At 42.2% G+C, this 11,395-nt stretch overlaps 2 protein-coding genes across 2 annotated transcripts; one reads left to right on the forward strand and one right to left on the reverse strand.

Annotated features, from left to right (window-relative positions):
• Positions 1 to 987: 987 nt before the first annotated feature.
• On the forward strand, positions 988 to 5,023 carry atp5f1b (ATP synthase F1 subunit beta). The gene is made up of 10 exons (XM_005808074.2): positions 988 to 1,133; positions 1,814 to 1,987; positions 2,063 to 2,237; positions 2,325 to 2,446; positions 3,239 to 3,423; positions 3,512 to 3,670; positions 3,750 to 3,872; positions 4,016 to 4,228; positions 4,308 to 4,509; positions 4,586 to 5,023. The coding sequence occupies exons 1-10, from the start codon at positions 1,031 to 1,033 to the stop codon at positions 4,681 to 4,683; spliced, it is 1,554 nt and encodes a 517-aa protein (XP_005808131.1). The 5' UTR covers positions 988 to 1,030; the 3' UTR covers positions 4,684 to 5,023.
• Positions 5,024 to 5,518: 495 nt separating this feature from the next.
• Positions 5,519 to 9,359, reverse strand: LOC102235837 (retinol dehydrogenase 7-like). The gene is made up of 5 exons (XM_014472134.2): positions 9,252 to 9,359; positions 6,843 to 7,157; positions 6,505 to 6,763; positions 6,257 to 6,420; positions 5,519 to 6,184 (listed from the first exon to the last, which is right to left on the reverse strand). Exons 2-5 carry the CDS (start codon positions 7,153 to 7,155, stop codon positions 5,961 to 5,963), a joined length of 960 nt encoding a protein of 319 aa, XP_014327620.1. The 5' UTR covers positions 7,156 to 7,157; positions 9,252 to 9,359; the 3' UTR covers positions 5,519 to 5,960.
• Positions 9,360 to 11,395: the final 2,036 nt, after the last annotated feature.

An 11,395-nucleotide genomic window follows, 5' to 3' on the forward strand; every position in this document is an offset into this window, starting at 1 on the left:
ACTAGAACTACAAATCAAAATAGAGTCAAGCTTTTAACTTTGTGGGATGTTAAGCGACTATTATTTACTGGTAAACAGCAAACGTGTAAGATGATGCTATGGTCAGACGACAGGAAAACAAAAACTACTTGGCACACACCATGCCCCATGTGAAACATGGTAGCGACAACATCATGGTAAGGGGAAGGATAGGTAAGCTGGTGAAAGTTGGTGGTTTGCTATAGTCCTTGTCACGGTTGACCCAGGTTCGAATCCTGATGTCGGCACCCATGTCCTGTTTACTGTCAGAAAAAAAGTTGATGGGAACAATGGAATTACAGACAAGGCAAATACTTAAAGAAAATTTGTAGGAAGCAACAAGGCTGCAGAACTGAACAACAATGATGAACATTTATACATGCTTGTTAAAATGGTAACTTTTAGTTATATTCCTGGTTCATACACCTCTCCACAATGCAGTCAAGCTCTCCAGAGTCCAGCTAATGACCCGATTATTTGACTCAGGTGTGCTGAAGAAGAGATGCCTCTAAAACCTGCAGGACACCCTGGATTTGAGGATTCCTGGTCTAATCACATACAGCTCTATTAAATACATGATAAGACAACATAAGTGTTAAGATGTGCAGGACAGTATGTTTAAGCCAAGTATAGCTGGGGCTAAAGTATATTCTGTGCTGGGATACATCTCTAGAAAGAAATTTAGTGCAGCTTTGCTCTTGAGAAGTAGGAGAACACTCCCCTCCACAGCAAAACCAGGCCTGTTGTACCCTGTTGGTAGTCAAAATTAGATGAACGGCACATTTAAAAGAACATGTTAAATATGTTTAACCTTTTATTTTTGCTGTCCCATTCACTGCCACACAGTCCAGTTCTGTGGAGGGCAGAAAAAAGTCAGCTGGTTGCGTTTTGCGTCTGCGCATGCCCAGTTTAACGGCTTCGAGCTTTCGCGCAAGCGCAGTCCGCCGGAGCGCTCAGTGATTTATAAAGCCCAGAGTCGCTCCGTCTCCTTCCACCTTCAGCCATTTTAACCATGTTAGGAGCTGTGGGACGCTGCTGCACCGGGGCTTTGCAGGCTCTCAAGCCTGGGGTCCAGCCCCTGAAAGCCCTCGTTGGATCCCCGGCTGTTCTTTCGCGTGAGTCCCCTACAGGCTGGGCTGTTTCCGAGAGGAAACCTTGCGTTAAAATGTTGTTGATAGTCTGAGGGGGCAGCGCTAACGTTAGCTGGGGCTAGCAACACGCTGACTAGCCTGCCGGTGACGTAGTAGGCCTCTGTGGTAAAATGCCAGATTTTACTTTAGTTTAACCTACTCGGAAACATAACATGCATATATAATGACTTACATGCTTATATTGAATAATGGGTTGCATTGGAAAACAAGTAGACTGTCTAGTTTGTAATGTTATTAGAAATGACCTTTGTGAAATGACATGAGGCGCTGCTAGGTTAGCAGACTAGCAAGGTTACGCGGTCCTCTGCAAAGAAAGACGCTGTTAGTTTGACATAAACGATTAAAGAGGGCACATCTGAAATCTACACTTTTTAGAATATGTCCCGATAAGTTTAGGAGCTGCAGAAAGTGTAAACTAGAGTGCACGTCATTCATTTGTCATTCAAAACACTCCTTCCGATGGGGCGGTGTAGTATTTTCATGTTTTCTCCACATGCAAGGTGTTTAAAACAAATGTTCAGTTTGTTTTAAACCTGCAGAAAATGTTGATAAAGAATTCTCCGAGTAAATATTGTAAAGAGGTTAGGGTTACGTGTGAATAGCAGTGTTATTCACGTAGGGCTCAATTATGTATCCATCCGCAGGCAGGGACTATGTCGCTCCTGCCGCCGCCGCCAGCGCCGCCACAGGCCGCATTGTGGCCGTCATCGGCGCCGTCGTCGATGTCCAGTTCGATGAGGGCCTCCCTCCCATCCTCAACGCCCTGGAGGTCACCGGCCGCGACTCTAGGCTAGTCCTGGAGGTTGCTCAGCATCTTGGTGAGCCTTAAATCTTCAACTAACAAAACTATTTCATGTTTGTAGAAGCTTGCTGAACCTACTTGCTGTTCACAGGTGAGAACACAGTGCGTACTATCGCTATGGATGGTACCGAGGGTCTGGTTCGTGGACACAAGGTTCTGGACACCGGTGCCCCCATCAGAATCCCAGTGGGCCCCGAGACCCTGGGGAGGATTATGAATGTGATCGGCGAGCCCATCGACGAAAGGGGTCCAATCAGCACCAAACAGTGCGTCAAAGTAAAATATCTATAATCTTGAGATATTCCATTCATACCTAAGGATTAAAAGAAACTGTTTAACTCTTTCTCCCTTAGGACGGCACCTATCCATGCTGAGGCTCCTGAATTCACCGACATGAGCGTGGAGCAGGAGATTCTGGTGACTGGCATTAAGGTGGTGGACCTGCTGGCCCCTTATGCCAAGGGAGGGAAAATTGGTATGTATTAGCATTAAAGGAGTAGTTTGGTTTTTGAATTGGGGGGGGGGTAATTTAAAAAAACTTTACATATTTTCCATTTTGAGGTCTTGATTCCAGTTTTTCTTAAATATCTATAAATGACAGCAAATGCAATTTTTGGGGTCAGTGGAGCTAGTTCACCTTTCTTTCATAAAGACGTTTTAGGCAAAAAAAAAAAAAAAATTTGTCCTAAAATGGGCCATTATTTTTGGAAGGTGACCAATACTACTGTTGTGTTTTGGGGCCTGCCACAATTTTTAAATTGTCCCAATAAACCAGGGGTGTCCAAAGTTGGTCCTTGAGGGCCGCCATCCTGTGTGTTTTAGTTCTCTCCCTGGTTTAACGCACCTGGATCCAATGATGGCTCATTAGAGGCCTTAGGAGAACATTGACAAGCTGAGAAGGTTGTTACTACAACCAGGGAGAGAACAAAAACATGCAGGATGCCGGCCCTTGAGGACTCACTTTGGACATCACTGCAATAAACGATAATGTCATTTTGAGACCATTTTCAAGCAATATGTTAACATTGGAACTGGAGGATGCTTTTAATAATCAAAGACTAAACAATAAATCAAATGGAAACAGTATAATTTCCATTAACCTTTGCTACATTTCGAATAGGTTTTTCACTTTTAAATGTTCACTTTCATATTCCAACAGCCACTTTTGAATCAATTGAAAATGCTTTCGCTCTTCCTAAATGGAAATCATGGTATTTCAGTGGAAAAATCCTCTGTAGCAACGCAGTGACATTGCTTGTGGTTTCAGGGCTGTTTGGTGGCGCCGGAGTAGGAAAGACTGTGTTGATCATGGAGCTGATCAACAACGTGGCCAAAGCCCATGGTGGTTACTCCGTGTTCGCTGGCGTGGGCGAGCGGACCCGCGAGGGAAACGACTTGTATCATGAGATGATCGAGTCTGGTGTCATCAACCTGAAGGACACTACCTCTAAGGTGGGGCTCGAATTCCTCCTCAAAGAAGTAACGCATCCACCATGCAGTAATGGGACGGGCTGGTTAAAGTCTGTTTCTCCCCCTGTAGGTGGCGCTGGTGTACGGACAGATGAACGAGCCCCCAGGCGCCCGCGCCAGAGTGGCGTTGACTGGACTGACCGTGGCTGAGTACTTCCGTGACCAGGAGGGTCAGGACGTGCTCCTCTTCATCGACAACATTTTCCGCTTCACACAGGCCGGTTCTGAGGTTTGTACCAGTAACACAGCTAAGGAATCTTCACCAAGGGGAAGGTTTTTGCTAAAAGAAACACCTACCGCCCTCTCAGGTGTCTGCCCTGCTGGGTCGTATCCCCTCTGCTGTGGGTTACCAGCCCACTCTGGCCACTGACATGGGTACCATGCAGGAGAGAATCACCACCACCAAGAAGGGTTCGATCACATCTGTGCAGGTAAACATTTAGCAAAACACAATCTCAAATTTACTTAATAAAATGAGTTATTTTTGCTGCACAGAATTAAGCAACATCTACCTTTCTGGTGGGAAAATAATATGATCAAAGAAACCTAAAGCGAAACTTTGTTTTCTCTGCAGGCCATCTATGTGCCCGCTGACGACTTGACTGACCCTGCTCCCGCCACCACCTTCGCTCACTTGGACGCCACGACTGTACTGTCCCGTGCCATCGCCGAGTTGGGCATCTACCCTGCCGTGGATCCCCTGGACTCCACCTCCCGTATCATGGACCCCAACATTGTCGGAGCTGAACATTACGACGTCGCCCGTGGCGTGCAGAAGATCCTTCAGGTTGGGGAAGCTGCATTGTTTTTGTCTTTATGAAGACCTGTTGGATAGTCAACAAGCTAACTGGTTAGCCTTCTTACAGGACTACAAGTCCCTTCAGGACATCATCGCCATCCTGGGTATGGATGAGTTGTCCGAGGAGGACAAACTGACTGTGGCCCGCGCCCGCAAGATCCAGCGTTTCCTGTCTCAGCCCTTCCAGGTGGCTGAGGTCTTCACAGGCCACTTGGGCAAACTGGTGCCCCTGAAAGAAACCATCAAGGGCTTCAAGAGCATCCTTGGAGGCAAGTATTGTAAAAAGTACTTCTACATTTAAGCTGAAACGCACACTTCATAACTTTATGCTTTTTGTTGTTCCAGGCGAGTATGATAACCTGCCTGAGCAGGCCTTCTACATGGTCGGTCCCATTGAGGAAGTGATCCAGAAAGCTGAGAAGCTGGCTGAGGAGCACTCATAAACACCTGAACATTCTGAGCAGAGGGGAGGGTCCTATGGTTAGGAGCACTTGGTTTGTAAAACATGTCAAAAATACAAATGTACCTGTCTTGTCGCCCTGAAGAAAGTTCTATTTAATGTTTCCAGTGAAAGATAGAATAAACCACTGTCTTTACACAAACAGACTTGTCAACTGCATATTTCATGAGCTTTAGCTGTAATAGAGGCCTGTTCCTTGAGAAAACTTATGAAATGATTGTCCTCTATTGTGACCACAAGATGGCAGACTTGAGCTGTAAAACTTTTGAGTTGTGTTGCAGATTGTTACGTTTGGAAATAAAACGGACAAATTGGAAACTTTTTATTTTTTGTCACTTCATGTGGTAAGGTAATGTGCTTTAAAGTAGTTATGTTTAGGAAAGAAAGTGGAAATTTAAGGTTATTTTAAAACGTTGAAGTCTAATTTTGCAAGGCACTGTAGGTATCTGGGAAGACACCCGAGTAGCTTAATCCCAACTTTTTAGGGTTACCAATATTTCAGCATGAGAATGTAAAATCTATACAGATTAGAGCACATCTTGGACATTTGACTAGTGAAAAATTACCTTTCCAAGCTGACTGCAGTTGTCCTAAAGCATTTGATAAGACACGGATCTTAACAAAGCAATTGTTTTTGCTATTTATGGTAAGCTGGAAAGAAATCTGAAGTCCTTACCAAACAGCTTTCATCCATAATTCTGTATGATTAAGCCAAAAATTGTGAATGTGCCAGAAAACAACAAAACAACAATTTTAAGGGCATAAACTAACAACTGTTTAACCTATTTGAAAGGAAAAAATGAAATTGCAGCACAACATAGTTTTGAAAACTTGTATTTCAACACAACTTCCAAACAAATGTTTTGCCATAAAGGAAAACACATTTAAAAAAAATCCATACCAACTGTCGAGCACGGTGGTGGAGGGGTAGTGATTGGGGCTTATTTTGAGCCAAACACTGGATTATCTAACATCTAAAGGTCGGATTGATTTCTATGTGCACAGACTAGCCTAATTTTGTAACCAAATTGAAAGCAGGTTGGGCTTTTTATTGCTTTTCCTTAACCTTTAACACTTGACTATCATGAATGCAAAGAGTTTACTTCACGCAGCAGATAAGGTGGCCTTGACAGTGTCCTTGTGAGAGCAGCTCAACCTTGTCATTAGAGTGAACAAGTCGAGACTAAACCGACTGCTAATATTGAAACGTACATTGTCAGCTAGTGTGGTAATGCATGAAGTGGATGCATAGATGGAGGGTTACTGTAACTTCTTGGCAATGGGAATGGCATTCTTCAGGAAGAAGTAATCAACAAAACAGGTTGGCATGTATGACATTGGCAGCCAGAAAAACTTGCCATCCCAGCCGGGGGAGTAACGTTTGCGCGGCCAGGTGGCGGAGACTGCGTGCTCCATGCAGCTGACCACCTTCATCAGATCGCCGTCACTCATTTGGGTAAGTTTTTCTTTTATCACGTCTTTGGCTGGAACAAAAGATAAGTCTGTTGAAGCAAATAAAAGAAGACAATTGACGGGAACGAAAGTTTCATGCTTACATTTTTGGATGTATTCAGCCCCGTAGTCATCTCTGATGTCCTGCGGCAGTCTGTCCCACAGCTTTTGGACGTTCCTGGTGTGGAGTTCGCTGTCTGTGACGCTGGTCTTGAAGAATCCCGGCTCAATACAGAGGACTTTGACACCAAAAGGAGCCATGGTGAACCTGAGGAAATTATGTCATCTTTGTCAACACTAAAAGGCCAGTGTTGGCGCAGTAGTACATTTATAGGGCAGGTTAATATTTCACCGGAGGCTGTCGTTGAAAGCCTCAACGCCGAACTTTGAGACAGGGTATGGGCCCCCGGTGACACAGATCCTCCCAAACACACTTGCGACATTCACCACTCGGCCCCTGGCCTTCTTTATCAGAGGCAGGACGCTCAGTGTGGCTCCGATAACCCCGTTCAGGTTCACGTCCAGCATTGATTTGTAATCGTCAAGGGTATGCCAGTCGCAGGGGCCGGAGGGAACAGCAACACCTGCGTTGTTTACCAAAGCCCAGAGACCTGCAAGGAACCCAAATACATATACAACCTGCTAAATTTCTCAATGAAATGCCTGTCTGTCCATCTACAACCAACTCACCATGCACTCCGACTTTGTCCTTAATCATGGCTGCAACTTTGGCCAAACTCTCCTTCGACACAACATCCAGGTGTGTTGTGATCAGGTTGCTGGAGCAGGCCTTCTTCAGCTCCTCCTCTCCCTTCTCAGTGTAACACCCGGCAATCACTCGGAAGCCTATCTTGTCCAGATGGCGAGCCAGAAGGTTCCCAAAGCCGGTGTCGCAGCCCGTGATGTACACATACTTGTTGGCCTTGTCACCGACCCTGGGGAGCTCTCTGATCCAGCGGAACAGGTAGAAGAGCACGACCAGGCCCAGAAGATACAGGAACATGTCTGTAATGTGAAAGAATATTCTTATTTGTTACTGTACACCAACTGGAGGGAGGCAAGCTCATCTGTAAAGAAACATCAGGCAAAAATATTCTGGGTATATACCAAAGTCGATCAATCTGCCCCTGAAACCAATGTTCATTTCCACCTTGTATTGTCATGTGGTATTTGTTTGGTCATGTGACAGTGAGGCAGAACAGGATCATGGAATTTTTAATTGAAGCACAGTAGCAATGTCAGCACTGCGGTCATCTTTAAGAATGGTGTAGGGAAATATACATATGAATAATATTATTTTAAAAAATCAGTCATTGGCTATTAAAGGAATATTGGGTATGAATATTGGATCTCGATATAGGTCCACATTTACAGCCCTATTTTTTCTGATAACATGAAAAGTACAACGATTTTGCAAAAAGACACAATCTCCAAGACTCCAATGACTTTTAGAAGAAACGTCTAAAATATGATTCTGGCACTGGGGCAAGAGTTTAAACAAAGTCTTGTTCCATAAAACCCCTCCAATGTGATTAAGTTCAAGAATATCAAAGGGCCAGGCTACTTTTATTTTAAACCTGTTAAAAACAACTGCATTTGGTAAATTCTCAGATTCCTTTTCTGGTATGCAAATGAGTTCAACAAGAAAGTTTACAACAAAAATAAGCTGAAACAAAATAACTCTATATAGGGGCCAATACTGAAGTCAGACACAAGTAAATTCAGGTAGTTCCCAACTTTCCAGCAGACACCGACACACAGGATGCATATCTGTCCGGACAGATATCTGTCCAGACAGATATGCATCAGTCATTGAGTAGGAATGTTGGTCATGGTGGAATGGATTGGGTGGGTTCATTTGGGTGGGTTTCTATATTCACATTCACTGATTGCATCCAGGGTTTTTTTTCTCTTGCCCTTAAGATCTGATGTTTTTGTAGTAAACTGAACCAGCAATGAAACTAATTTGGTTTCTCAAAGAGCCCTTAAGTAACTGTTTGGGTTTCAACAGTTGGTAAGAGCTGTTCAATTGTCCTTTTTGCAGAGTTTGTTGTGATCTTACACCCATTTGTAGAGAAGTAGAAAATATTTTTTATTGCAGATGTATTGCATCACCCTAGATTTTCTGCCATAGCATTTTATATGAATTATTTAAAGAGATGGGTACCTAACATGTCCTCTTTGCCTAACCTGGCATGTAGATAATAGTAATAGATCTAACTTTTTTTTTCTGTAATGGCCTTGGAGGTCTAATTTACACCTCCCAGTCTGCTCCACTGGTTGGTTGTTGTGTGACACAAATTCTGTCCTTAGCTGACCACTTGAGTCCACACTCAGGTTTTTATGACCACACTGTCTGCGATCACCAGCAGGTTGATAATATGTATTTTTATTATTTATCGATCGTAACATTTGCAACATTGTTAGCCTTCGAGACCCTTCAGATTGTGTTACACTATGTCCTTATCAGTTTTATTTATTTATATTTGCAAAACCATGGATCACTAACTGTTCCAACAACTTTCAAAATCATATATGGCCAAGAAAATCTGATTCACTTTATTTGTTTCATTTGGCATGAATGTGCTTCCGTACATGGAAGTCCTACTGGAGATTATGAGCTCACTTCCCTCCACACATTCTTCTGTCCTCATAGTCGAAACCTTTTACGAGCTAATAAATGAAGCCACTGACTAAAAAAGTTACATTTATATCATTTCTTTCTGTTAAGCCCAGTAATAGTGATCAGAACGTAAAATGTGGCGTTGCTTTCTCTATTTTTTTTTTAAGAACATTTACGCTAACGTGAAGAAAAAGTTGTTGCTGAAAGTTTAAAAGCCTCCCTGGAAGGCAAAACTGAGACACACTAAACTTACAGGAGGAAACATTCATGCAGCCATATTTCGTAACATGACAAGAAGACATTCAGGGATCGATAGAGCGCATTCTACTCTGATAAAGAAATTTAGAAATCTACAGTAGAACAAATAAAGTAAAACAATGCATAGTCTGATATCTCGCCTCCTCTCTGTTCTCATCCCCTTGTCGTTTTATAAATGTCCCTAATAGATAATGAAAATGACAAAAAAAAAGAACTACCTGCAGCAGAGCAATGTCCGTGGACTGTCTCCTGTTCGAGTGGACCCGATGAGACAAAGTCAGGAACCTAATCAGATGGTGTCGAAATAGGAAACGACAATGGGCGCCCCCTGCTGACAAGAGAAGGAATTGTTTGTCCATGTCCAGTTACGTTGGTATCTTTTATTCTGTTTTTATTCATTTCCATATAGCTCCTACTAGTTTTCAGTCCTGATATTTTCATTCAGTAGCATGCAGTGTTTTCACTTTTACCCTAGCACAAATGAAATAGCATTTTTATATATTAGATAAAATACAATAAACTACAGAGCAATAGTTCCCAATGAGAAGTTAGCAGTATAGGTGACAGCAGCTAACAGTTGTAAAATGAAACATAGCTAAAATACACAACATTAATAATAATAGTTAAAAACATATGCAAAACATAGAAAAATTACTCACAAAACACTGTATATTACAAAACACTGTATATTACATTTGCCTAAAGTATATGTCAAAAAATAATACTTGTAAAGAAAGTAGTATTATTTTGTGGTATGTATTTAAGCTGATCCTTAAATACATACCACAGTTACAGACAGCAACAGAAAAAGAGGGAGGAGCTGCTGGTTGCTATGGTAACTACCAACTGTGTAGAACGTCATAGCTGAACTTAATACATCAATGTCTGAAGAAACAACTTCTTGACTAAACAAAATACATTTTAAGAATAAATAAGCAAACTTCACATTTATAATGTTAAGATAAAACCCTGTTACTTTAGCAAAGGTCTAAATTTCCCTCAAGGTTGACTTCAATTTTCATGGCGCAACCTTCAGAAAATCTCCAGGGCAAGTTCCATAAAGGTTTTCTGAATCCTCCAAAGGTTAGCTTCAACAAGGACAGTGTGACCACCAGGGAAATATGAAGGAATATCTTCTAAATTTGTATCAAAAATGGCTGAAGATTAACTACAAATTTGATGCAACCTTCAGAAAACGTCCAGGGGGAAGCTTGCATAAAGGTTTCCCAAGGTTAGTTTCAGCGTTGACTTGTAAACTTATGGCAACTATCAGTGTTCTCTAAAGTTAACTACAACTTCAGCTATGTTGCTTTCAGAGAGCATTCAATGAATGTGTCTAAATCCATCTATCAACCCATCCTTCCTCCGTTTCTTTCTTGGTATTTCAGACATTCATGCTGAGTTCAAGCACTTATACTTTGACAAATGGTCTAAAATAACTTGAAATTTGAGAGAGAGACAGAGAGAGAGAAAAGGCTTTTAATGGATCACATCCCCATGAGAGTAACTCTGAGCCAGACTGTATATTCAGCCTGAAGATCCCATCAAAATAGTCACACAGCAGGAAGCAAACTGATGAAACCTGCTGAAATCTCCAGTAGGAACCTCACCATCACTTCTTGGTCTCCATCCAGCAGTAACATTCTTTAGCTTCCAATCTGTTTACAGTCTGCTGCTGAACGCTTGTCTTAACTTATGTTTGTCAGACTTCAGTGTGCAAAACTGCATCTAGAATAAACTGATGCTGGACTTCCTTAAGTCTCAATGTGACTGATGAAAACCAAGCTTACGTCAAGAAATGCAGAGCTGGTGGAAATAAAGAGCAAAATGCTTTTATTCAGTTTTGTGTTTATTCCCATAAACCCTTTGAGATTGTTTGTGCTCCCACACCAAACACAGAGAAATGAGGAGTAGCAGCTTCCTGTTTTGACCTTTTAGAGTTTTTCATTTTGCTCTTGAGCCTTGATTACAACAAAGGGCTAGAAAAGTCCTATAAAGGTTGTGGTTGTTTATTACTTTCCATCAAACAGAAGAGTGCTGATCGGGGGGACTATTAAAAGTTTTCATATGTACCCCTTAAACCTTTTCACTTTTTAAAATGTTTCAACAACAAGGTTCAGTGCATTTTTTTCTCTATTCGTGATTTTATGTGACGGCCTTTGCATGTGTTCACCGTTCTCTCGTGACGTGTCTTCCTCAAAGATTCAAATACTTGGGCAAGACAAGTGGGAGTTTGAACCCAGATTTATATTGGTAGATTTTCTTAATTCTCTTCCAGTTCACAATTGTCCACTATGTTGTGTTGGCCAATCCATAAAATCCGTTTGAGTTTGTTGTCGAATGCGAAGGAGGCAAAAGGGTA

The sequence above is a fragment of the Xiphophorus maculatus genome, chromosome 24, assembly GCF_002775205.1.
Source record: "Xiphophorus maculatus strain JP 163 A chromosome 24, X_maculatus-5.0-male, whole genome shotgun sequence".
Taxonomy (NCBI): Eukaryota; Metazoa; Chordata; class Actinopteri; order Cyprinodontiformes; family Poeciliidae; genus Xiphophorus; species Xiphophorus maculatus.